Here is a 27,778-nt window from a genome sequence, read left to right on the forward strand (position 1 = left end):
GAGTTTCAAAAGTTTGAAATTTCCTCTGGTTGTCCTCTCTTTCAACCTGAAGTCATAGCCTATTGCTATGGCACCAAAATGTAAATCTGCTCCGGGGGTCTTATAGACACCTGTAGGTTTCTGAGAGATGATCTGCTGCTGTATCAAGAATTTTGGTCTGGTAAAAACTATTAGTCTCCAGAACCTATTTTGACCTTATCCATTTTCGAGCATATTTTACAGGTTCACTCCTGACTGGGCCAAGACCAACCTACAGAGGGCCCTCCAGATAACACCAGCACCAGCACCAGCACATGGGACTTCATCATTGGTACCACCTCTCCAGGCTCAAATGGGCACCTATCCATCAACTGAAATCTGGTTTTAAACAGCATATCCACTCCTGTGTCTCATTTATTCATCCTTGTCCTATACAACCAGGGCGCTTCTCCGGTCCTTTCATTCTGACACTTGCCACCCTTCCTATGGCTAGCCCCATTTGTAATGCTGATAATAACAATATATTATTCTCCTAGCAACTTGCCTTCTCAGCTCTCTCAAGAAACAGATGCTTGAGGTCTCTAGGATGGTAACGAACTGGATGCTTCACCTCCTGCTAAATGTGAGCCCACCAACTCCCAACACTTCCCCTCAATGCATTGTCCCATGCCTTCAGGAAATAGTCAGATCTGAACCAGCACCCCTATACCCAAAGAGTCCGGAATGTTCAGAATAGGGACTTTACTCCGAACCCCCTTCCCTGGAGTTGCCTCCATTCAGACTCCACCCCTGAGAAAGTCTGCCTTCTGTAGCTTGACCCCTGAGGGCATTAAAAGCCTCCAACTAGTGGGTTCCTCTCATGGTCTCCTCAACTTACCCTGGGGCCACCCAGAAATTCTTTACTCAGAATAAACCTGGATTTGTTAATTCAGTTTGATTGACTTATTTTACCAGCCGTGGCACGATTCCCATTAACCAGGAATTAAACTAAACAACCACTTTATTTAGCTCCACCTACTCTATAATATTCTGCGTGAAGCATCCTACATCTTTCCACTGGGATTCTGCAATTGAGCCACCATACAGATCTTTGACCCGAACTGGCGTTGTGGGTGCGCATTAAGGATGCTAAGGGCGCAGTGTCACGCTCTTGCCTGCCATGCCTGCAGCTAGAACTCACTTCTGGGGTCTGCTAGACTCCAGGGTCATCTTACAACTTCCATCACTCTATTGGCCATGCCTCGCTGCTGAAGGATCTTGAGCTATGTGCACAGTCTCCGTCCATAGTATATTTTCTTGCAAGGTTTCTATACATAATCTGAGTGGAAGATCTGCCCAATCCTAGGACAAAACCTTTTGCCTGCCATGTTTTATGTCTTTTATGAACGGTTACTTGGGCTTTAAAGCCTTCTAAAAGCTCACGAGCACAGGATTTGACTTTCTGTCGATTTTCCCTTAGGAGCTTCAGTACCACACATATCTTTTCAATTATTTTGGAGTGACCTGGATATAACTCTTTGACCAGTTTCCCCTTTCTTCTAATCCTCTCTTGAGTGCTTTAGCAGTTTACAAAGCTGATTTATGTGTAAGTCTAAATCATTCAGATCTGCTGGAGCCTCGTTTATCCCATAAAGGTGACGCGCCAGCGTAAAGTTCTGCAAAGTCACTCTAGGCCCATACCAACCTCCAACTGAGTTTGTTTGCTTGTCTGTATGTGTTTGACCTGTAAATTCAGTCTTACCAGCCAAGTAACCTGGGAATCAAACACCATCTCTCAGACGTCTTAATTATCTCAGTAACGCCTTCCCTTTCTCTGGTTGTCTTCCAGGCCCTGATAACCAAGGAAAATTCAATTAGCAATAACCACATATCCCTACTGGATTATGTGAGTCAGCCAGTCAGGGGCTGGTTTACCCCATGTTGATTTATAGTATACAACCTTTGTCTGAAAGAGGGATGAGTAGTTAGATCACTCAGATTTTCTTTTCCATGGCTCTCAAGTAGATCACATCTTCTCCCACGATCCCACAAGTTCACAGACCAGGTTGTCAAAAGCTTTCCTACTACATGTTTTTAAAAGTATTTCCATATTCAAGCAATGATTTCCTTATTAAGGCTTCCATTCTGTATGGTGAAACATGGATTCCCCTCCCCCCATGTTACAGGTCAGACCTATCATGTCTATTTTGCTGTATCCTTCTTAACGGTCCAATTCTTCCCATAGAGTCCAAGTTTTGTATGTAATTTGTGTTTTCCCCCCCTTTTACCCTGCTATCTGTAAATAAAATGGCAAGCCAACATCTCCACCTCTTCTTTTTATACATTCCTTTACAAATCAAAGACTGATGGGGAGGGTAACTTCTAACTATTTTCTTCTTGGTCTAATTCCTCCCTTACAAGGCTAAGTTATTGTGTGGAACGATTTGAGGAGCATTGGTATTAGTTCTTTGAAACTCCTGTAGAATTCTGTGCCAAACTCAATATTCGTTCTATTTTATAGTCCAGGGCCCTATGTTTCCCTTCTCCCCATATACCAAAGCTAGAAAAAACTGTATTCCGATGCATAAAGCCAGAAGAAATGGTGACTGTTTCAGAGGATGAGCTCAGTTGTGAAATCCTGGAGCACAAGATTGCCCTGGGATACTGGATATGATCCCTTGGAAAGGACCATAGACTCAGTCTAGTTATAATGAAAATATCGATTGATTACTGCTAGCAGGACAATAATCTCTGAGCCACACTTGAGATTGCTGTGAGAAGGCCAGGTGAGAAAAGGACTTTTAAAGGTAAAAAAACCACAGGAAGACCTTGAGTCTCCGCACAAGCAAAGCAAGAGATGATTTACTCTGCCAAGATTAGGTAGTCAAGGCTACCTGAATGTCTGAATAAAGAGGTTACAGAAGTCAAAAAAAAAAGCAATTGTCATAACATAACAAGTAGGTCATGCTATACATTTCTGAGTAGGGGGTAAGTGAGTCAGGGTTACTTGGAACCTATTCCCAGGGACTGAAGTCAAAGACAAATGGCTAGTGAGTATCAAGACGAATGCCTAGCATAAAATGGAGTTTTGCTAGCCATCACTATACAAAGAACAAATGTTCCATGTTTGGCTATGTCTCTTTTATGCTCACACTCAAGAAAGCAGAGGAAGGTTATGCAGACCTGAGCATGTCTTCAGGAGCCTTCATTAACTCCGCCATCAACTGTAGATACAGTAGCACACAGACTATAGCTTACAGGCCCCAACAGATATCGAAAGGTTTCCTGATTTTGAATTCTTTCTTAGCATAATTTTAGTGCTTCAGTAACCAGAGACTTCAGTTTTATTTATTACTGTTTGTTCTTTATGTCAATATGTGTGTTGGCAATTTTTTTTTGAAATTCTATGAATAAATTGGTTGTAAACATTGTATTTCTTTTGCTATCTCAAAAATGTTCTTTGAATGCAGGTAAGAATAATTGAAAGTCAGTGAGTACCTATCTGAGGAGTTAAGATAACTGGGTAGTTCTCACTTATCAGCGGTAGAATCGTCTGATGAATGAATAAAATAAGTGTATTAATTCTCATAAGGTTATTCCTTCGGCAACTTGTTAGAGGGGCACTGCAAAAAGATGAAAGGATTGTCTTAGTTTAGAAGTTAAAACCCCGAGTGTCCATGAATCCTAGGGTTCAAATACCAAGGTTCTGTCTGCAGGTTATGCAATCCGGAGAGTTGGTGGGTAGATGAAGAGGGACTACGCAGGCAGTCTTACACAGTACTCAAGATCTCATGGCTATTAGTCTATTCTAGCATGTGAATACACTGAGTATGCCCTCCAGCTAGACACAGTGAAACAAATTGGGACACAAGAGACTTTACTCAGTGTACACAAGGGGAACCACGCGCGTGGTGTTTCAGTAAATGTGGTAAAGTTCACAATGGGTCTTTGGATTGTGCCTGGTATTCTGGGGAAGGTCTATTGGGGACAACATATTAAATACTGCTTCCTGCGAATTAGAAGTAACCTATCACACCTGGAAAGCTCAAGCCAATGTCCAGAGCTAAGAGTCTAGATACATATTTCCAGACTAATACATCAAGCTTCCTTCTTGACTGCAATTTCATGGAAATGGCTCATTCAGGTCTTTGATCATGAACACAAAGTAACCTAGGAGGCTATTCACATACCAGCATAATTTATCAGTGTATCTTTAACCCCACCCCAACTATTCATTCATGCCTCAAGTGATCCAAGGACTGATGACCACCCTCCTGGAACATGGTGCCTTCCCTGCCTAGGATCTGTTGCGATTGGATGGGTTTTCTTAGAACTCCAAGCAGGTAGGCCTCCCAATGCCAGAATAATGGTCAGGCATGATAAACCAAGCAAAATTCCATAAAAGCCACCAAGTGCCTGGCAGGAAGAGGACTCCAGTGAGTCAGGCACTTAGGCATCGATTGGAGAGTTCATTAGGTAGATAAATCCCCATGGAAGATGGTACGCGCCTCCATCTAGCTCCCCTTGTGGCCTGTTATAGTGGTATTTCCGATCCGGAAGAGGAGCTCCAATTCAGTTGTGAGCTCTCAGTCCTGGAAGGCTCAGGGAATCAAAGCTTTGCCCTAGGTTAGATACCTTCAGAAGCACAGAATCTGTGCTGAACAACTTCCATGCCTCTCTTCCAGAAGGAAGGCAGAGCAGATAAAGACATCAGGATCTCAGTAATAAAGAAAGCAACACTCACATACGCGAGCAAGATGGGAAGGGGTGGATCAGTTCGTGACTTGGATCATGTTCTGATCTGTCTGACTTTAGGCTGGTGACACAGTTCTTGTTTTGATCCATCTTGAGCATCCAATGGCCTTTCTGATGTTCATGTTCTGTGAAATTGTTTATGTCCATCAAGAAAGAAAATGAAGCCCAGCTGGGAGTAGGCACTGACTTCTGCATGTCAAAGCATGCTTTTTTTTTCTTCTCTTAACAAAGTTCAAGGCTGTGGTTATTATTTAGCAAGGGCATTGTTGGATCATGCTTTACCACAGCCTTTTCTTTAGAAACACAGGGAAATAATTAATTGGGAAGACAATGTTTCAAATCACAGAATGCATAAAAAAAAAGTAATAAGCAGGGTCTGTACTGAAGGCATCCAGTCTTGCGATACTCAAATGTGCACTGGAAGTGTTGATGCCATGATGCCGACTTCCAAGAGGCCAGAGGGGGAATGACTGCTAACCACCATCATTTGCATCTCTGTGTTTCCTGGATACTAGTGAGCAACCACCTCACATTTCCACCAGCATCCTTTCACTAGCATGGTGAACTCTACTCCCTGTGGACTCAAGTGAGCAATTCATTCTTTAAGTGGATCAGAGTAAGGGGAATAGCAACAAATATAGCAACCCCACCATGATACCAGAGACACCTAAAAAAATGGGTATATCTAAAGCCCCACACATTCCTTCTTCAAGGGGAAGGACTTTTCTGCTCACACCAAGAGCTCACACTACACTGACTAGGGTTCCTACACCTCTTATACAATCAGGGAAACCTCTTCAACAGGGTGCCTGAACCCCTGAGCCCCAAGAAGAGACTTTCAGAGCCGGGCTAGGCTAGGAACACAATGGAAGAGACTATAAGATCAATCCCCTGGGACTGATAGGATAAATTGAACAGAAGAAAATGACCCAGCAGAGACTGGGATTCACACTGTTATTGGAACAGGACCATGAGTAGCAAACCAAACCAAAGCTAAGCCATTGGCTGCTGCTAAGGTCAAAGACTTAACTGGGGCCCAGAGTCTCCGGACATGATAGATACAATGTCTAAACCATAACTGAAATTCCCTCATCGTGCCTGAAAACAGGAAAATGGCAACTTGAATGAGCTGTTGCCAACACAGATGAATCAGATGTCGGAATTATCCCGAGAAGACTTTAAAGTAGCTTTCAACAACAACAACAACAACAAAAAGCTTCTCTAGCTAAATGTATTCTAGAGACTCAGGCTTTCGGGCTTAACTTTGCCTTATCACAAGGCCAGCAGCCCTCTCTCATACCTTGCTGTGCGTGGCTGCCTTCTGCCCATTCAAATGTTCTTAGTTTATAATTGCTACCTGTAAACATCACCTTGAGATTTTTCGTCAAGATTCTCCTGTCTGGAGCTTTGAATGGAAGTTGTTTATTTACCATCCAAGTCTTCTTGGTTGCAATTCTCCATCCCAAACCTGACCTCCAAACCTCAGTGATGTGGGAGTGATTTCTTTCTAATCTGTTGCTTTCATTGGTTAATTAATAAAGAAACTGCCTAGGCCCATTTGGTAGGCCAACCCTTAGGTGGGTGGAGTAAACAGAACAGAATGCTGGGAGAAAGAAAGCTGAGTCAGTGAGTCGCCATGATTCTCCCATTCCAGACAGATGCAGGTTAAGATCTTTCCTGGTAAGCCAGCTCATGGTGCTACACAGAATATTAGAAATGGGTTAGATCAATATGTAAGAGCTAGCCAATAAGAGGCTGGAACTAATGGGCCAGACAGTGTTTAAAAGAATACAGTTTCCATGTAATTATTTCGGGTATAAGCTAACCATGCGGGAGCCGGGTCGGCCAGAACTCAGCCCTGATGCTCCTACTACAACACCTCAGGCCCTATATGACCTCAAAGCTTAAGGAGAACTGGAGCTGGACAGATGGTTCAGTGGACAAGAATATTTGCTATGCAAGCTTGAGGTCCTTAGTTCAAATGCCCAGCACCCATATAAAAGCTGGTAATGACTGTGTATACCTGTGAGCCCAACATTTGGGGAATCCAAGCCAGGCAGTTCCAGGAGATTGCTTGTCAGCCAGCCTAGCCCAAACAGTGAGTTTGTAGTGCAGTGAGACTCTGTTTCAGGGGAGTAAGAGATAAAGTATAGAGGAAGACATGTGATGGATGGCATCCTTTGCCCTCTTCATTGCACAGACAGGCACAGGTACCTCCACATTCAGGTGCATGCAACACACACACACACACACACACACACACACACACACACACACACACACAGAGAGAGAGAGAGAGAGAGAGAGAGAGAGAGAGAGAGAGAGAGAGAAAGAGATTAAGGAGGAGCTTTTTCTGATACCAACCATACTTGTTTAGCTTCACAGTATGGTGCTTAGCAAAATCCTTCTATGAAAAGAGAGAAAATAACTGAATTCTATTTTTTTTTTTGGTCAATACTCTAAAGATAAATTTAGTTACACTTCTGCCCTGCTTAGAACATTCAGAGGCTCCCTGCTGCTTTTAAGGAGGCAGCAGGAAATTGCAATGACATTCCAGCTTTTCCTCCACAAGGTAGTCCCACTCCTTCCCTCTGGGTAACTGTGTGGCAGCTTGTGGCGTCTCCAGGGGACTTGTCTGACAGCATCACCTCTGCTCCTCCGTTCCAGGCCACCTACCACCTTGTCACACTCTTCTCACTTGTCAGCATATCCTGCTGCTAGTTCACTGAACTTTCCACCCAGTTTCTAGCTACACCTGGTGTTGCTCTCCCTCTTCTTATCTCTTATCACAGGTATCCAAACATATTTCACTCTGGGAATTGTTTCTGCTGCTATGCATGTGTGATAGCTAAACGACCCTGGCAGCTTCCTTGAAGCCATCGCCAAAACTCCTGTACTTTTCATGCATGCTTGCATTCTGAAAAATATCACCAAGGAAAAGGCAACTGACGACATCTCTCTAAAACTTTCCCCTTTTCACTCAAGAATGTGTTGCTAGATGTCATGGTCATAGCAAGAGGGGTTTCTTACACTGGATAAAGGAAGCCTGTGTTCTGTGAATCAAGTGAATTCAGAAGAATGACCAGAGATGCCTTTCCAAAAGAAATAGATAGACCCTGCAGAGCTGTTCAGGTCAAACCAAAGCAAGAAGAGATTAAGGAACAAGGCAGCCACGCCAAAGGAACACTTGGAAACGTGAGGAAAACCAATGAGCACCCTACGGGGAAAGAAAAGACTCCATTTGCAAATATGGCTGAGCAAACAAAAGGACAATCTCCAACAGGGTGCTTGACTCTAATGAGAAACTGATTTGGACAAAGATAAAATAAAAGCAGGGGTACAGGGAAAGGGGGAACTGCAGAACTTTGAAAACAAATGAAGAGCCACAGCAACCACCATTTCAGAACAGACTTGATAAATAAAAGTCTGAAAAACTGAAATGGGGAGGAATGGAGATGACAATGCCAAGAATAAAAGTTAGCAGCAGAGAGGGAAAGGTTCAGATTTCCAAGGTGACAGACATGAATAAGACGTAATTATACAAGGCCCCCAAATGAGGAAAAAGACAGAAATACATTTGGCATATGTTTACATAGTTTATGCAATGAAAGGAAATGAACTTGCAGAAGGTAAATATAACTTGTGGAATTGTAAAAGCGACAAAGATACTTACATTATCACAATTGGTAGGAAGAGATTACGTGCAGAATGAATTAATTTCCACATTCTCATCAACATCTCTCCATTTACCCCAAATGGCAGCCATGAGACTCTGTTGTGAATTGAGAATATCGAAGTAGATAATATAAAGTTATGCAAGAAAACTATAGAAGGATGAAAAGCAACGAAACTGCTAATAATATGCTTTGGTTTGAGATGAAAAGTAAAAAGCATCAGAGACTATAATCATGATACATTATGGATAGATTCAATTCTATGTAAAGCTATCAAGGCAACCTGTGACATAAAAAACAAACATTCCATTTCTAGTGAAGGATGTGCCAAAAGAACAAAAACAGAGAAATCCCAAAACAGGACCCAAAAGAAAATTATTGCAGATACTTAAAAAGACATTAAAGTCATATGCATCATTTATATTAAAATAAAATAATTATTAAATTAAATATATATTAAAATGTATTTTATATAGTCCAGATAAACATAAAAATAATGCCTTAGAAAAATAAAAGTAAAATTTGATGTGAAGGAGTTAGTTAACAGATATAATAAATACGTTCCCAGCTCCTTGCACAGGGCAACCGATGGAAAGGTCTTGGTTTTCTCATTACCTGGCAGACGAGTGAGGAGCAACATTTGTTCTACTTTGGTCATTAGTCAAGGTCTTGGCAGAGATCTTCATTCTGGGATGCTCTAGAGGAGAGCTAAGTGGTCCTTGATGGGCTCCTGGGTAAGGCCAGGTTGCCAGAGTGACCAAGCCTGACCAGATGCTGCAGACTTTCAGCCCATCTGTTTGGGAAGAATAGGAGCTGGAGGTGGGGCCATCCCCAGGTGGCAGATTCTCAGAGTTCTGGGCTGCTGAGCACAGAGAAGTGGGAGGGAGAGGGTGCTCTGAGATGCATGGGGAAACCCCCATCTCTGTATCCCAGCAGGACACACCTTACCTGTGCATCTCTTGCATCTTGCTCATTTGGACGTGGATGCCTTTAAATAACAGACAAAAGCACCTAAAAATATGTCCCTGAGTTCTCCTAGATAATGCTCAGACCTTAGAAAGAGCCTTACAGAACCTCTATTTTGTAGTCAAATCGAACAAAGTTATGAGTAGGTTGGGGTACCACTTTTTATTTTTAAAGGGGTCAGATATATCTGTGAGTCTGAACCCCGTCGAGTCTGCCCACACACCCTCTCATTTATATTACACCATCTGCAGGTTATTTATCATGCAAATATATGTACTTGCTATATTGCATTAACAAAGGAATGACAAGAGGCTGCTTATGTTCAGTAAAGAGGTGACTTTTTAAATATTTTTCATCCACAGTTGATGGAATCCAACTGTACACAAAACCAAGCTATAAATTAATTTTAATTATGCACACTGACAGTCAAAATCATAAGACAATGTAGCCACCACCTCAGGAATATATTATAATATCACCTTAATTATTCTGTCAATGAAACCTTCTGCTGGGTAAATTGAAATTTCTGATCCTTTCTATGAATCCTGGGAAGGCTTTGGCAGAAAGATACTATTCTGATTTTTCCCAGAGAGCAGTAATTGTTGAGAGGATACACAGATAGCTTTTATTGTGATGAAGAAAATACATGTCTTCATACAAGTAAAACTGTGAGTCATTAAAATATCCATCAACGTTAAGAACAAGGCAAATATGCAGACAAGCCAATTACTGGTCTCAAGTGCAATTGGAAAGAAAGGGAAACAAAGATATTGGGAAGGATGAGTTAAAAGAAAATCTTAGAAACAAAATGATCACAATTACGGTGACTAATTAAGATTAACATACAGAATTCAATTACTTTCCTATACATTGGGCTAGAAAACAGAATCAATGCCATCCAACCGAAAATGGTGATCTCCTGGTAAGATACCCAGAAATGAACAGCAAGAAATTTGGAGGACTTTCCTGAACAGTCCTATTTACTACATAAAATTAGATTTGAATACAAGTTGAAATTGTGGAGTTCCCAGACAAGAAGACCTGCTGTGTAAACCCATTGTGACCCCTATTAGATGCTTATAACACACAGAGGTAGGGGGAGGGAGCAGAAGAGAGTATCCACTTGAAAATATTAATATTAATATGATTAAAGCTTTGGAAATCAAGAGCATCGAGGCAGATTCACCAAAAAACACAACAGCACTTTGAGGAACTTAATTTACATAGAAGGTGACAATCTGACCAGAGGGAAGAGTCTCATATTATAGAAATACTTTATTGTATGTCTAGTGTACTAAGTGACCACCCTTGGAGAAAAACAACTAAATCTTTATCTACATTTCTTTTATGATGAATCTTAAAAAACCAAAAGTTATAAAGGGGAACAAATGAAAACACTGGTTTAGAAAGAAAATGGAGTAAATTTATTTGTAAACTCAACACAGGGAAGACCTTCTAGAGGGCAATCTTACATTCTATAAGGGAAACCATGAATAAACTAGCAGCATAGAGTTTTAATATATGTCAATATATATGCACTCAATAAATAGCATCAAAAACAAATGCCAAACAAAGATTAAGAGAATAAAAAACTGAAATTTGTATAAAAGATAGAATATAAAATTGAAATTACCAAAATATATATGAAAAATTCAACCTTGCTCATGGTTAAATGAACTTAAAGCAGAATACTGTTGCCTTATCATTTTTTACCAGTTAGATTGGGAAGGGAAAAATTAAATAGGAAAATATTTAACACCAGAGAGCTGAGCATCTGACCCTTTCATTGTACTCTGGGTGGGGGTACCCACTGATCACAGACGACCATCTGGAAATATTTATCAGAAGTCTAAATGCACATAGTCCTACCTACATCCATCTCTAAACTGGAATTTATACCAAGATAAAGTCAGAAAAGAATATGGCAAAGTATGCACTAAAAAGCTAACTATAGACTTGTGTATAAAAATAAAACCTGGAAATACTGTAGCTATGCGCTCACCATTAAAGCTGAAAATACTGTAGCTATGCGCTCACCACTAGACCTGGAAATACTGTAGCTACGTGCTCACCACTAAACCTGGAAATACTGTAGCTACGTGCTCACCACTAAACCTGGAAATACTGTAGCTACGTGCTCACCACTAAACCTGGAAATACTGTAGCTACGTGCTCACCACTAAACCTGGAAATACTGTAGCTATGTGCTCACCACTAAAAGGCTAATCCAACAAATTGTAAACAACCAATGGAGTGGAACACTAAGAAGCTCTTAAGAGGAATGAGGTAGACCTTTAGATGTCCTTACGGAAAGCTCTCTAGGACAAAACAGTAGACTCAAAGCACCTTTCATGCGTGAGTTCTAGGAAAACAACAGCAAAGTCTCTCCACACTCTCTTCCCTCTCTGTCCCCACCTTTTCCCTCTTCCTCTAAAACTGTTCCTAGGAGGAAATGGGAGCAAGGGGGAGATGATTTTGAACCATATACATCTTCTAACTATGAGTACAGCTAGTCTTTACTATTATTTTTAAAATGGCAATCATTACTCAGATAGTCAAAGCAAAGTCTAGGGTTCAAATTTTAACTAACAAAAAGACACAAAGCCTGGTCTTTAGGTACCAAAAGACACCTATTTGTTTCCAGTTACTTTAATAAAAAAAACCCATAACACCAGCAATTAAAATTTTGTGCATCATTTGTTGATACTGGATGTAAAAGATACATGCCGGGAAAGATCTTGCTCCAGATGGTGAGCAGGGCCACAGCTTTCAAATGCTTTAGCTAGGGCTAGTCCTAGTTTAGAAGGGATACAACCTGGGTGCTAATTTCATTGCCAGTGCAGATCTACAGGAATCAGCTTGCTCAAAACATCATCTAGAAGGCCAACTTTCTCTCTGATACAAAGTTGGTCATTAGTGAAGGCAAAAAGACAAAAGAAAAAAAAAAGTTAAATTACAGGAAATCAGGAAGAGAATTGAACTTGTGTTTGCCTTCCTTTCCCAAGGAAGTTGTTGAAATGAACCCAGTGAGTGTTGCTCAGCCTTCGTTTCAGCCTGGGTCTGTGCATGACACAAGCAGACAGTAAATTCTGGTGTGTGAGCCCATGACAAGGGGCATGCAGGCACGGAACACCGACTGGACAGGCCTCTACTGGCTGACTAGAACCACTGAGATCTGCCCTATAGGGCTGTGAAGAGGAGGAAGTGACCACGGGTGCCCCTGCTGAGGACAAGGATATGACAACGGTAAGTACGAGAATAAAAAAAAAAAGAAGGGTGTTGGAATTTCTTTCATTAAAGTAACCAGGAAACTAAGACTAAGGACTGACAGCCACACACATACTTTAGAGTTGCTCCATTTGGCATGACATGGGGTTAGGGATCCAAGTCTCGCCTCCCAGATACTTCTCCTATCTGTGCACGTCCTATGTGGTGCTATCAAGCAAAGTCTTTGGAGACAGCCTCCACGAAGTTTGGGGCCGACATGAGGATGCCAATGGTGCAGATGATGGTGAAGACCGAAAAGGCCATAAGGCACAAGCGGTCCACCACGCAGGCTGCAAACTTCCACTCACTGCAGACCACCTCGCTCTCATCCTGGCAGCGGAAGCGGTTGGCAATGTAGCGGACCTCCTCCAGGATCTTGGCCAGGTCAGAGTCCCCATCGGAGGGGTGGGCACCATGCAGGAGATGCTCATCGTGTGTCGGGGAGCAGGCCAGACGACCGCACACAACCCCAGAGTCTGGAGTCGGGGCACAGTGCATGCCCTCCAGGCCTCGGAAGCCTATGTAGAGTAGGTTGCCATTGCTGGTGGGTGGCCCAGCCCCTGCGCTCAGCTCCACGCTGGCCAGACTGCAGCGGCGAGCCTTGTGCTGACAGGCTGGCCGCACCTTGTCCTCTCCGGGCCTCTTCATCCGCAGGAACCATGCACACCAGTTCAGAAGAATGATCCTGGTCTGCAAAGACAACGGGATGTCAAGAGCCGCCCAGAGTTGTCTCTCAGCTGAGCCCCACAGCAACACGACCCACAAAAGAAGCCCGCTTTACAGATACTGGGGAGAACAGGCTCCCCTGTCTTCTCAGTGAATTTATACAGCAAATCCGTGAGGACACCTGGCAAGAATGGAGTCAAATGTGAGGTGAGACTATGACCTATGTCTGTTTATCAATGTGGGAACAACTGAAGTTCCCCTGGGGTGGACATATTACACTCTATATGAGAGAGAAAAAAAGCATTAAGCTCAATAAGAATGCCCGACATGTATGTAACAGGGAGAGTCATTTTCTTTTCTGAACCTTCCTTTTCTACTCCCAGGGGACCGCAGGTCTCAACTCCCTGGCTCTCATACCAACTGTGAGGTGTCCTTCAAGATCACTACAAGCTAAGTGAGGCTCTGTAATATGTCAGACCCAGAGTGGATCCCTAGCTTGGAGCACCTTTAGGGATCTGATATGGGATAACCACACCTTCTGTGAGAAAGTCCGTATCTTTGCAAATCTGGTTTTAAAAATTGTGCCAGAACTACCAAGAGAATCAACGAGAATCAGAAAATGAGGGTGGTTATCTCTAATCTGTTCTTAGGAGTTCAGAGGATGTGTCTGGGCTCCATGGATGCCAGAGTATGAAGGCAAAGGCGGGTGATGATCTACTTTAACCTGTGTAAATGGACCACGGGGCCTCGGAGGCCTATGGAAAAAGAAGAGCTAAGATATTAATATGGAAGAGAGTTTAGGTGCTTCTAACCCAACTCATTAGGCTCTGATGATGAAGAAGTAAGACTGGGGTTGGGGCAATATATGGAAAAGGCAGAAACGGGTGTCCGCATGCTTCCTATGAACAGTCCAGGTCATGGAGGCCTCCAACAACAATGCCTCCTGCTGGTGTGCATGTAACGAGTGCGTGAATGGGTGAGTGTGACTGATGCCTTAAAAAAAAACCTTTTTATAAATTATTTTTAAAAGGCCGAGGGCTGTACTTGGGTATCAGAGTTTATCAGCCTGACCCTTAAAAGTGTTATACACGGGGAGTGCCTGATCCAGAGAAACTAGTACAAGTTACCCCGAGAGGTGACAGGTTTCGTGTTTTGTGACAGCTGAAATCTCAATCTGGACAAAGAAGAAGATTCTTGAAGACAGTCACAGTGTGTGAACAGTGTGCCTTTTCCTAAAACACCTAGAGTCACACTTCAAGGTCATCTTGACTTAGGATAATAGAAACACTTTCCCAGCCTTCCCTCTGCAGGGGAAGATGCAAGCTGTGAAGTTCACGTCCGCAGTGTTTCTTTCTCAGCAGTCAGTTTTGTGGCATCTTAATAAAAAATGCAAAAATCAGATCTGTAGCCAGAGAGTGAGAAGCACAAGAAATGTCAAGCTGAGGTTCCCCACAACTGGGAAGCCTTTCACAGCCTTATACTTTCAGGGTGGGAGACTACACTGGGGAAAGCTGTAAGAACTTTTCCAAATCAGAAAACAGCAGAGGTCCACAGTTCCCTTCTCATGAGACCGAACATCCAGCTCAGTCATCTGGAGCCATGAAATGAGAATAGCTCCCCCATTTTACAGATGGACTAAAACTCAGAGGATTGACTCAAGGTCAGTCTTTTACTGTGTTTAGACCGCTGCAAGCCTCATCTACCAAAGGTGCCCCAGGGTTCTCTTCAGAACTCCTAAGACTTAGCCCAAGCCCTCTCTCAGAAGACACCAAGAAGGTCTGTGCTAGACCTCAAAGGAGGCTGTCAAACCATAAGAGAATCTGAATCCCAAGGCAGCTGTGCACACGAGAGCCGAGCAGGATTGGTTCCCTTTCCTGCCGCACAGGGGTCCATGTGTTCTCTGAGAGGCATCTGCAACTAGTAGGATCCATTTCACCAAGTCTATTTTGAATTCCCTGGCTTTCAAGGATAGCACATCTCCAAAGATGGAATTATTCTTCTGGTACTTATCAAACCACGCCTATGACCTCTTCTGCCAGCCTACGGTTTTGTTGTTACTTGTGCAAATGCCACATAATACCACTGCACCCAGTAGTCTCTTCTTCATAATAGCATCGGACCATAAGAGTACCTGGGAGGCTGTTTATGTTTCAGAGATACATGGGATGAATGAAAAGTGCTGTATGCTTTATAGAATGAGAGGAATATACACTTCGGTTTTACTTGTAGCCAACTGGTTTTAACAACCTTTTATCCCGAGAGACTTGTAACGGACAGATGCTCTTAATTAAGATTCTGAGAGAATAAAGTGGTACCATTTCATTAAAAATGGTTTTGTGTCTCTGTGTGTCAGTTCCTTTATCTTCATACCAGCCAAAATACTCAAAGAAATAAGAATGAGTGTATTTTTTTATATTAGCATAAACACTAGAGAAAAATAGGGAATTCATTAGAATGGTTGTTGCTAAAATGGCTGTTGTGAATAGTATTTTGACTGGGCAAAGATGTGTTACATTTGTTTATGCCGCAGAATATTTAACTATATAAAGGGGTGTTACATTTGTTTGTGATACATTTGTTTAACAATGTAAGGATGGGTTACATTTGTATATGTTGCATTTGTTTAATTACCTAAAGATAAGTTGCGTTTGTTTCACCTTGCCTGCCTAAATTACCTGATTGGTTTAATAAAAAAAGCTTACCAGCCAATAGTTAGGCAGGAGAGGGATAGGTGGGTCTGGCAGGCAGAGAGAATAAATAGGAGAAATCTAGGCTCAAAAAGAAAAAGAGAAGAGAGGAGAGAACAAGGGAGAAAGAAGATGCCCAGGGTCCGCTGGCCAGGCAGCTGACAGACAGAGAGACTTCTGGACTTGAATGGATTCCAGTAGTCTCTCTGAGGGTCTCAACTTGGGCACAACATTTGGTATATTGGCCGGGAACCCTGGGGACCCCTGTCGGGACCTCCCCCAACCCCGCACCACCCAGGTCTAGAGGTTTGTTCTAATCTGATACCGGTAAGATTTATGTATGTGTGCTGTCAACTTGAAAATAACTGTGCTGTTAGTCTGATCTTTATATGTTTTTTTTTTCTTTCTAAGGCTGGTCAGTCGCTTTCGAGGAGATAGTGAGGATGGGTGGTCCAGGCTCCCACTAAAGACAGAAGTGTCCAGGCGGTGATCCTGGAAGAAGAGAGAGACATCTCTCTCAGGAGGCAGCAGTTGCGGGGTTTCTGAGTAGACCACAGACATGGAATCCTCTTGGTCTCAGCAGCCCCAACTTTCAGAGCAGACCGCAGACGTGGAACCCTGTTGGTCTCAATAGCCTCCCACTTTTCTGGGATTCTCAAGAGGAAGAACCAAGTTCTGAGCAGATCACAGATGTGGAATCCTATTGGTCTCAGTAGCCTCCAGCTTTTCTGGGTTTCTCAAAAGGAGAAACCAGATCTGGACATCCAGGTTTATTTTTATTTTTACTGGCACCTATGTCTTTGTAAATGTCAAAGATGCATTATGTTTGGGAAAAGTTTATGCTTTTGTTTCCATAGGAAAAGAAAAATATATGGATTTTAGTCATTTATATACAATGGGTTACAAATACTTAGCACCTTTGATTAAGATGTATACATTTCTGCTTTTGTTTTAAATATTATATCTACGTAATGTCCTGCTGGACAAAATCACAGAAAAAGACTGTGATGAAAATTTGTATATTGTCGGGAAAATGAGAGGAGAGACAAAAAAGTTTTTGATTAAAGTTTTTATGTAGTTTAAAAAAGCAAAAAAAATTGCAGAAGGTATATGAAAAGTTGTAAAAGGCGAGAGGATGTGAACTATGTTTGTTATGGTTTCTCATAGTTTCTCCTACCTGTAAATACTAATTTTAAAAAGGAAAACATAAACACACGCTAAATGTTTACCATACTAGGTTAATTCTGGTTTAAAAAAAAAAATCTTGGGGCTGGAGAGATAGCTCAGTGGTTAAGAGCACTGACTGTTCTTCCAGAGGAGCAGGGTTCAATTCCCAGCACCCACATGGCAGCTCACAACTGTCTGAAGATCTAGTTCCAGGGGATCTGACACCTTCACACCAATGCACATAAAATAAGGTTAAATAAACCATAAAAATATTTTTAAAAAGAGAAGAAAAAAATATTGTTTGTCTTGTTAAAGGATCATGTCTCTTTTTTGAAAAAAAAATATGTATGCTTGCTTTGTTGAAAAGTTAGCCTATGGTAACTGAAAATTTCGTACTTGTTCCCTGAGCTCTGGTCACTAGATTCAGGTTAGCAGGAATTTGGATATCTTTTTGATACAGATAATGTTAAAACTGTTTTATGCTGTTCTTTATTGGAAAGCTGCATCTCAATGTCTTTATACACAAGAATGCACCTTGCTCTGTCAATTAAACCTTGTAATTCAAGAGTCACCCAGATGAAAGACTAAAGGGGATCACAGAGAACAGCTGAGACTAGAGTCCCCAGAAAAGAACAGTTGCAAAGATGGACCTTAACAATTTTAGAAACACCAATGCCAGGTGATAGTCACCAGAAGCGTCAGCTAAGTTAAATCTGATAGCATATCATATAAAGTCCTGGTCTTATTAAAGATGCAAACTTATTGTAGACTGTTAGAAATACAAGTTAATAATCAGTCATCCTTGAAGTACTGATGTAATTACAGAGATAAGTCTTATTTAGTCCTCTGTATAGATTTTTTAAGGTCGATTAAAACAAGTAATTAGTAATAAAGTTTGTCTAATCAGATATATCTGGGCAGTTCTAAATACTTCAGAGATCTGCAGAATATGGCATTTAAAATAATAATTAAAAAGCTTATATCAGACAGAGACTCCCAGATCCTAGCAATGACCCAAGGTCTCCAAAGAAGATTATGGGACACCACAATGTCTCCATCTGGAAAATGATGACATTGACCGCTGGGCAAGATGCCCTAATGCACCACCTGCTGCCAGGACCCAGCCCAGACTATGGACACTGGAGAATTGATTGCACCACTTTTGCCTAGACAAAATAGGGTCAGTCTTTTCCATGTCCCCTTTTCACGGGGACCTCCCATCTTATGGACCTGGTAAAGCCCGCTTCTGATACTTCTGCCTCCAATGCTATAAAGACCTAGGTATGACTGTACATGGGCTGGTTTCTCTTACTTTTTTAATAGTTTGGAAAGCTGTTTGGTCTGTACTTAAATATAATTTATTTATCCTTCTGAGATCTCTGACAGTATTGATGGCGGGGCTAGCTAGAGCCTTGCTAATTTGACAGCATCAAATTTTAAGATATAACTACTTACTGTTTGGGTCACAAGGTCAAGATTTTAAATTTCTTTTAGTTGTCTACACACTTTTAACCCAAGTCTGTGTTTTTGCTAGGACTCAAAAGTATGAGTCTATTTTTGCTGTTTTATATCTGTTATTTGTTTTTTTTCTATAATATGGATTTTAATATGGGCCTAAAAGTTTCAAATGTGTTAAACTTCTGTTCCTAGTTTGAACTAGTCTCAACAGGTTTCCCCTTGGTTGGCAGATACAACCAAGCATTAATTGCTGACTACAATCTGTTCCAAATGACTGTGGAACCTGGACTTGCTCAAAACTGATATGGACCAGTCTAGCCGATGTGAATGCTCCCTGGCTCTTCAACAGAATCCACCAATCAGATGCTCCCATTGCCTAAATTTTCTCTTTGTTTTTGACTAGCATTTCGCCTTTGTTAACTCTTGACAATGATGCCCCAAGTCAGCTGCAAGCAGTTAAAAGAAGACATCATCCTGTAATCCCTGGTTGAGATGCTAAGTCAAAAGGAAACTCCTTTACATAGGAAGACTCTGTGCAGATTTAGGAAGAGAAATTCTGTTTTTTTTTTTTAACGGAACTATGTCCCCCTCGGTATACTAGAGGAAAGATATGTTGCTCCCACTTGGCTTTAAGGGAACCAGGATTGGTTCCCCGTGGTACTTGAGAAGGGGGAAATGTGAGGACATGGAAACCTTTAAGAAACTTTGCTTGATCAGGAGCTGGTTAAGGCACCGAGTTCAAGAAACTCTGCAGCATCAAGAGTTAGCTGGAAACAGGAACTTTTGCTAAAGTGCAGACCAACTGTTCCTAGCAGCTAGCCCCCTGTCGACACGCAGCTTTGTGGTCTAGACAGAAGCAGGAATAACTGCTGGGGGAGGGCGGGGGCATGCACAGGAGCAGAAGTAGCCGCTTAGAGGAGGAAGGGGGTGTGCAGGGTGTGCAGAGGCAGTCCATACCCTGTACTCAGCAAAACTAACCCCCTTGACCCTAAGTAAACCTGGCTTGCGGTGTTTGCCTTTATATGCCAATTCCAAATGAGGAGTAGAAGCACTCCCTACAGCGCTGTGTCACATGGGGGTCTCTCCCAGCTAGCTGGAATAAGAAATAAACCTTGTTTTTGCATTATGGACTTGACTGGATTCTGGTGGTCTCTCTGGGAGTCTCTCAACTTGGGCACAACAGAAAGAAAAGGCTAAAAGCTCCTAGGCAAAAGGTAGATAAAGAAAAAACAGTTAATTTAAGAGAGCTAGCCAGAAAGGAGTTTAAAGTAGGCCAAGCATTCAAAACTAATAATAAGTCTTCACATTATGTTTTGGTGGCCTAAAAGAAAAAGCCACAAAAGGTTATCAATATTGGTGGTTATGGATGGATAGGCAGAAGGACATGTAAGTCAAACTTGGCTTAGTTCGCCCTGTGATGTATCATGATGCTAAGAAAGAAGGACATATAGGTGAGTGTGTCTCAGCTTTGTAAAAGCACCAATGACTTCTAAAACAAGCTTCATGGTTTGCAGCAATGGCATTTGAGACACAACTACTGAGACTGAGTTCAGGCCACAGCTGTGACCGTGAACTTTATGAGAGGTGTTATTGTGTGAATAAGGCGAGTAGTGGAGAGGAACTAGGACTCTTACCAGGCCACCGGAAAATAAATAGTATCTTTTCCTAAGCTAGGGCACTGTAGGGTATTGCATCACGACTGTCTTCAGAAGGCTGGAAACCCTTGGTTCTGCTAGGGATCCACACGCATCTTTCCCCTTATGCTGCATTCCAGCATGTATGTGGGTGCTTCCTAGATTTCCTTCTGGACATGAGTAGTACTGACTGGGCCTTTAGACAGGCTCCTTCTGAGATAGAAAGGGCTGCTTTTCATGTCCTCAGATGAAAAGACCAGGGATATCTGCAAGGCTCACTAGTGGTGGTAGGTCAGAACAGCTTTTCTCTACCTTGGGTTTCATTCTGGAAAGGCGTGGGAAAGTCTGGGGTCAGCCCAAGCCCTCGTCAAGGTCTCTGTGCCTCAGCGAAGAGCAGAACTTCAGGGATTGGGTCCTGAAATGCCGTGGAAGGTCGGAATCAGCAGATAATAGTGCCTGCCTGATGCTTGCAGGTGTAGGGAAGTGATGACACGACCTGGGATGAACCCTGATCCGTTTCCTTTTGTCCTCTGTTCATTATCCACTAGGAACACTTCATCTGATGTCATGGGTTTGGGCTTAGACTGTAAACCTCTGTGTATTGATTGGATAGAAACTTGGCCCTCTGCAGTGTTGGGTCTGCCGCTATTAAATCCAGTAAGCACATACTGAGAAAGCTTTAGGAAAAGAAAACCGGGATGTGTATTGAACATACACAGATATTTCTCTTGTATCATTCCCTAGCCAGCACTACATAAGAAGTACCGGCAGGACATTTGCACGTCATTAAGTCTCTACGTCATCTGGAGAGGATCTGAAGTACACTGCAGGATGTGTAAAGGTTCTGAGCAAGTGCTACACCATTTCTACAAGGAGCGTGGGCACGTTCAGTCTTCTCTATTATCAAGGACATTGGAACCAATGCCCCGTAGATACCGAGAAACACTCACGCTGGTTCTTATTCTTCTCACTCCTCAGTCTGCTGGGAAGCCCCAGCCACATTGCTTCATGGCCCCTCTCCTAGTTCTTCCAACTGCTGCACAGTCCTTCTCAGCGGGTGTGTGGAAGGACAGCTTTTAAAGTGCAATACTAGCAGGACACACAAGCAGGCAATCTGGAGCCTTGCTGGGATGTCAGTCTAAAATACTGTCACCTCCACGGCACTGTCCTCAAAGACATACAGAAGGGTGGGATCTCTTTAGGGCCACTAGACAACAGAAAACCGCAAGAGGAACTTTCAGGGAGAGCTGGCACTCTACAAGGACACAGGACGTACCCACTTGGGCATTTTGCCACCATCAGGGTCATGGTGATGATACCGCAGAACAATCACCGTCACCACCACAGACAGGCCCACGATGATCATGGTGCTGGCGAAGTATTGTGCTGTAGAGAGACCAGAGGCAGTGTGAAACCTGGGGCCTCCGCAGCACCTACTGCTATAATGTTCTATCAGGGCCTCCTGTGTGGCCATACTAAAAAGCAGGCTGTAGCCTAATAAATACTCGGGTAGCCTAATACTCTGATGGAAAGGGACAACCTAGATCTTTTCAAAGACTTCACTTCCCACCATGAAACAGAAGCAATCACTCTCCCACTGAAGCCGAATGGTCTCTGAGGGATACTGCTCCCATCCATCCCCATGACACACTGGACTGGAACTAGAACCCTGGCTGCAGCAGTGAGACCTGAAAACAACCCTGGTCACAGCATCCTTCACCCGATCTCATTTGCTTCCATCGAGGAAACTCTATAAATACGGAGTCTTCCTCTTTCTCTGGGCAGAAGCACCTAACTCAGACAAAACATTTGTTCCCCTCTCGTTTCTCTAAACACATATTTAATGAGTGGCTACTGAGTGATCTCAGGAGATAGGAACCAAGAATTAAAATATATGCTTTAGTCAAAAAAAACCCAATATCCAGGTAAAATAATAAATCTCAAATTGTGAAGTCTTTGACTCTAGAGCAGAAAATATGAGTGTGTGTGTGGGAATACAGGAGGAAGGGACGTTCTATCACACACATTCATGTGTACCACCACCCTGGAGATAGCTCATGCTATGTTCTTCTGGCTAGTCTTGAACTCCTGAATCCTGTAATACTCCTGCCTCAGCATCACAAATACTGAGACTACAGGAACATCATCACCCATGGCCTTTCTTCAGTTTAAAGGCAAGCCAGAATTTGGACATCTTTTCCTTCCTGCTTGGGCCTATGTATGGGCCATGGTGTCTTGTAATAGTTATAACAAGTCACGTCTCCACAGCAGGGGACAGAGGGGCAGAATAAATCTCTAGGACCTTGAAGGACATGTTTCTCCTCCATGCACCTGTCGGGAAATCCTAGGCACACTGGAGTCCTGTCTTACCTATCAAGGGCACGGAATCAGATGTGGCAGGCATGATCTCAGCCACAAGCAGCATGAAGACAGTCAGAGAAAGCAAGACAGTTATTCCTGAAACAACAAGGTGAGGAATTCCTTAGTCATAACCGACAGCAAGGCTGAAATTACACCTCACAGAAGCTCACAACAGTTGTTTCAAAAGCATTATGTAGGTTGCTGGAGCTACACTGTGAGACCCGTAGTTTCTGTATATATGGGTGTATGCATTTTTCTGGGTACAGTTTTGGCCACCTGCCAGAATTCAAAGGACCCTCGAATGGAGACAAGTTTAGTAGCCACAACTTTGAGAGGATCAACCAGCACGGTTAACTGTCAAGGTCCTGGCTGCATTAATACTAAGATGCAGTTTTATACAGCAGGATCAGGAAACCATGCGGCCAGAAGACTCGTTTTCATTCAAGTCTTGACTTTACCACTTAATTGGCTGTGTGACCTCGAATAAGATATTTAACATTCTAAGCCTTATGCTGAGAAAATAGAAGGCTTGAGAAATCTTTCTTCGACACACTAAGTATGTATTTATTTAGCAAATTTTTGATATAAGCAGCTCATTTTACCATTCAAACCCTCACTTTTTATTTTTTTTTATTCTTTTTTTGTGTTACAATTTCAACTTTTATTGTTAACACTGCCCATGAGTTCTTCTTTTTTTTTTGAGGCAGGCATAGGACTGAATTTATCAGACATTATAAAAAGGGTCCCAGAGTTCCAATGGCTCTTCAGCAGGAACTCTAGAGATGCCAGACATCAGTGTCAAAAACCATATTTTAATACAATAAATATATAGGCTGAAACAGACTGATGGCTAGCCTAGCATACTTTCAGGACAATGGTAAGCCATTGCTTGGTCTCAGTCAGTAGGTTTAGATGGTGGATCATCAACTTTTGCTATGTGAACCATCAACCCCACCTTTATTTATTTATTTTTTATTTATTAAAGATTTCTGCCTCCTCCCCGCCACCGCCTCTCATTTCCCTCCCCCTTCCCCGGATCAAGTCCCCCTCCCTCGTCAGCCCTAAGAGCAATCAGGGTTCCCTGCCCTGTGGGAAGTTCAAGGACCACCCATCTCCATCCAGGTCTAGTAAGGTGAGCATCCAAACTGCCTAGGCTCCACAAAGCCAGTACGTGCAGTAGGATCAGAAACCCATTGCCATTGTTCTTGAGTTCTCAGTAGTCCTCATTGTCCGCTATGTTCAGCGAGTCCGGTTTTATCCCAGGCTTTTTCAGACCCGGGCCAGCTGGCCTTGGTGAGTTCCCGATAGAACATCCCCATTGTCTCAGTGTGTGGGTGCACCCCTCGCGGTCCTGAGTTCCTTGCTCGTGCTCTCTCTCCTTCTGCTCCTGATTTGGACCTTGAGATTTCAGTCCGGTGCTCCAATGTGGGTCTCTGTCTCCTTTCATCGCCTGATGAAGGTTAATATCCAGGAGGATGCCTATATGTTTTTCTTTGGGTTCACCTTCTTATTTAGCTTCTGTAGGATCACGTCAAAACCTCACTTTTTATATTCTCACAGGGGAAGCAATTCCAGAAATTGCATTCCTATTGTAATGTGTGTAATAATTTACCAATGCAAGCTGATGTTAAGTTAATGTGTCTCCCATCCATAGAGGAGACTGGCTAGCTACTACTGAGGAGCAAAGTGGGTGTCAGAGAGGGAGAAACATAGCCCATTAGGGTAGAACTGATCTGGTCCCTCACTACATCCTGGTTTGTTTTTTTTTTCACAAAATCACGGAATCCCTAGACCCTGACAATTCTCAAGAAGGCACTCTGCCTCTCGAGGAGGCAGAACCAGGAGTGTGATCCTGGCGCAGGGGCTGATGTATGGTAGTTGACAGTGTCCTGCAGAGCTTGCCTCAGGAGAGAGACTTGGATACCTACCAAGGGAGATTTTCTCCCCAGAGTCTGCAGGGAGCAAGAACACCAGCAGAGCCAGGGCCGAGATGAGCACACAGGGGATGAGCAGGTTGAGACCATAGTAGAGCGTCCTGCGGCGCATGGTCACTGTGTAGGTGACATCTGGGTACGGCTCTTTGCAGCATTCATAGAACTTTTCATTCCTCTTGCCAGGGATTCCTGAGCGGGGTGCCAGAGAAAGGAGGAAGATTATCAGAAGACACGGCTGCCTTTTGTTTCTAACCAAGTGTGTACTATCCAGGAGCATAGTCCTAAACGTGAGTGATGGATGTTTGAACAAACCTTCACGGGTATGCCACAGCTGTTTAAAGGTATCTCAGTGATATCCAACCAAATTGGTAGATATTCTTTTGATGCATTAGACGTACTTACACAATGTCAATCTTACAGTATTACAAATGCAATTATCAACAGACACCACATAATGGTGTTTCTGTCACAGGCGGAAGAAAGGTACAATGGAGTCGATAACATTGTATCACTGACTGATTCTGTAGCTGGCCTACTTTGTACAGTGTAAATGTATTCTATGATCTTCACACAATAAACCTGCATGGCCCTTTTCCAAACGTATACCGGATGGTAAGTGACTCATAATAATATTGATTTGGATTTAAAATGATGCAATATAGGTATAAAATAAAAGCCAAAATGTCTACACAGAGAGAAAAAAATTCCAATTAATTTTCTAAGCCTTAGAGATTGGCTGACAGAGCATAAATTGCTATGCAGGCATCATGTCAAGAAGTGTGTGTACTGAAAGGAACAGTTTCTCAGAATCTCACATTACCTTCCGAAGATTAAGAATGCTAGAGTGACCAGTTTGATCCCTGGCCTATACAGGCCAATGGACTTAGGAAATTTACAACCACCCTGATCTAGACCATGTTCAAACTACCTGACGCACACACCGTGCATTCCCCTCACCCCATGCTAAACTGTTGTATGCGCCTGTTGCTTTACAATCTAATGCCCGTCCCCTCTCAGCAGAGGACGGACTTAGTGTCTAGTTGAATTGTGTCTCCCAAAGTGGAATGTTGTTCTCTGCCCTAACACTGCTGCTTGTACTTCTGACTGAACCCCCACTTGTGATGCTCTTCGTCGGCACCATCAACTTCAATGTGAAGCTCAACCATGCTAGAATGGACCCCACAAAGTCTACTCTAGCACTGCTGGTTTAGAGGCCCTGCCATGGCTGCTTGCTGCGCTCGCTAACTGACTTCCGCTGCCCATTCTGGAGCTCTCAGGACGTGATGGAGAAGGCTGTCAAGTATAGCCAGTGAAAGGAAAATGAGAGAAATTCCCAAGTCGTTCAGTTCACCCAGGTAGAAGGCATCTCTCTTCTGGGACATATGGTCTTTGCTTTGTGCTAGCCTTACCCATGAGATCCCATTCTCCATTGGGGATATAGCTGCTGATGTCTGCCTCCTGCATCTGCAGGTCCAGGGACCACCCTCCATAGGACCAGGACCCAAACTTCAGTTTGCATTGCTGCACGTCAAAAGGGAACCAGCGCACATCAATATAGCAGGAGCTCTTGAATATGCCTATGTGAGCATGGGAAATGACCAGAAGATTGAAATGACGGTAAGAGAAACAGGCTCAGAACACACCCACAGTTCCTGCAGCATACCCCCCACCTCCAACCCCGACACACACTGAACTCTTGCTCTTGCTAGGACCTATTCAGAGCAAGTCAAGGTGCTCCCCCCCGCCCCATTTTCCTTTTGGAAAAACCCCTAGAGAAGCTCAGCCAAAATGTCACTGTTTTTTAAAATTAAAACATAACAATAGCCTTTATTTTGGAAGGCTTTTCTCAGGAAACTTAGTGCAAATAATTAATTATATACTTCATTTGCCAGGAGCACATTCCAAGTCTGAGCAACATGAGAAAAAGAAAGGGTGCAAGAAATCTCAGAGAAGCTGGTAAAAAATGATGGAGTTAGAAAGAGAATTGGAAAGAGACAGAAGAGGCTGGTGTGTGTTTGTCTGTGTGTGTGTGTGTGTGTGTGTGTGTAATAAACAGTTAGTTATCTGAAAATATATGTAGAGTGTAGCTCTAACCTGTACAGTTTCCACAGCAATGGGACAAGGTGCAAAATCAAAGAGAGAGAGGAGTTTGGATGCACAAAAACATACTTCACATGTCTTTGCTGAACTAAAGACTGAAGGAAGGAGGGAACTGAAGAGTTTTACACTTGCACACTCTACTGCACACTCATGCTGAGAAAACACAAACTGTCCCTTAGAGGTCCTTTAAATGTGCCTTACATTCCCAGATACTTGGGGAGACGATGCAGGGGGTGACACGTTCAAGGCTATCCCAGGTGACTTAGTGATATCTCAAAATAAAGAGGTAGAAAGACAGGTAGGGACCCATTTCTCAGTGGTAGAGTGCCTACTCAGTATGTATGAGGCTCAAAATTCAACAATAATACTGTAGTGCATATGTGTGTATATGTATGTATATGTATATATGTATGTATGTATATATATACATGTATACACACACACACACACACACACACACACACACACACACACACACATATATATATATATACACACACATATATCACATGCCCACAGGAACCTGAAAGTCACCACTGGCATTCCCTTACCATTTGTGGACTGAATTTCTCCTAATCCAAATACAGTTAGAAAACTGAATTTGATTCCGTTTCTATGACAAGACCCAAGAAGGAGACAGAAAAGCTTCAATGGTTGCTTGAGGCTTGCAGCAAGATCAGTTAACTGCCAACAGGTAAGGGATAATGGGGACATTCTAAAATTCAATTGTAGCAACCCTCTGAAAATTTACTAATACTCATGGAGTTAAGAGTCTTTAAATGTATAATATGCAAATTCTACCTCCACCTGCCTCTTAAAAATAAACACAGAAAGTGGGTGGAGAGATAGTCCAGTGTTTAAGAACACAGGCTGCTTTTCCAGAGATCCCAGGTTCAATTCCCAGCACTCACATGGTGGCTCACAACCACCCATTTCTTCACTGAAAGTGTGCTGGAAGTCATCGCAGAGCCCTCTCTATAAGGTATCTGCAGTGTGGAGGAAGGGCTGGCGCAGACAAGCAGATGTCTTAAGACAGAAAGCCTGAAAAGCAACAGTTCTCTAATCGATATGAACATCAGTGAGAGGGCTATGTCTCTGCTGGATCCAACCACTTATTCATCCATTTATTGACACAGCCACCCGCAGTTGAG

General features: G+C 42.8%; 1 protein-coding gene across 2 annotated transcripts in view; it reads right to left on the minus strand.

Annotated features, from left to right (window-relative positions):
• Nucleotides 1-9,964: 9,964 nt before the first annotated feature.
• Nucleotides 9,965-27,778, minus strand: part of LOC142837536 (neuronal acetylcholine receptor subunit alpha-7) — a 105,812-nt gene continuing 87,998 nt past the window's right edge. For both annotated transcript variants that reach the window (XM_075952665.1, XM_075952666.1), the window contains 5 exons: nucleotides 25,937-26,104; nucleotides 24,522-24,716; nucleotides 22,603-22,689; nucleotides 21,509-21,618; nucleotides 9,965-13,310 (listed from right to left, as the gene is read on the minus strand). In XM_075952665.1, the coding sequence (XP_075808780.1) occupies nucleotides 12,792-13,310; nucleotides 21,509-21,618; nucleotides 22,603-22,689; nucleotides 24,522-24,716; nucleotides 25,937-26,104 (1,079 nt within the window). In that variant the 3' untranslated portion in view covers nucleotides 9,965-12,791. The remainder of the gene's footprint in view (nucleotides 13,311-21,508; nucleotides 21,619-22,602; nucleotides 22,690-24,521; nucleotides 24,717-25,936; nucleotides 26,105-27,778) is intronic.

The sequence above is a fragment of the Microtus pennsylvanicus genome, chromosome 18, assembly GCF_037038515.1.
Source record: "Microtus pennsylvanicus isolate mMicPen1 chromosome 18, mMicPen1.hap1, whole genome shotgun sequence".
NCBI lineage: Eukaryota > Metazoa > Chordata > Mammalia > Rodentia > Cricetidae > Microtus > Microtus pennsylvanicus.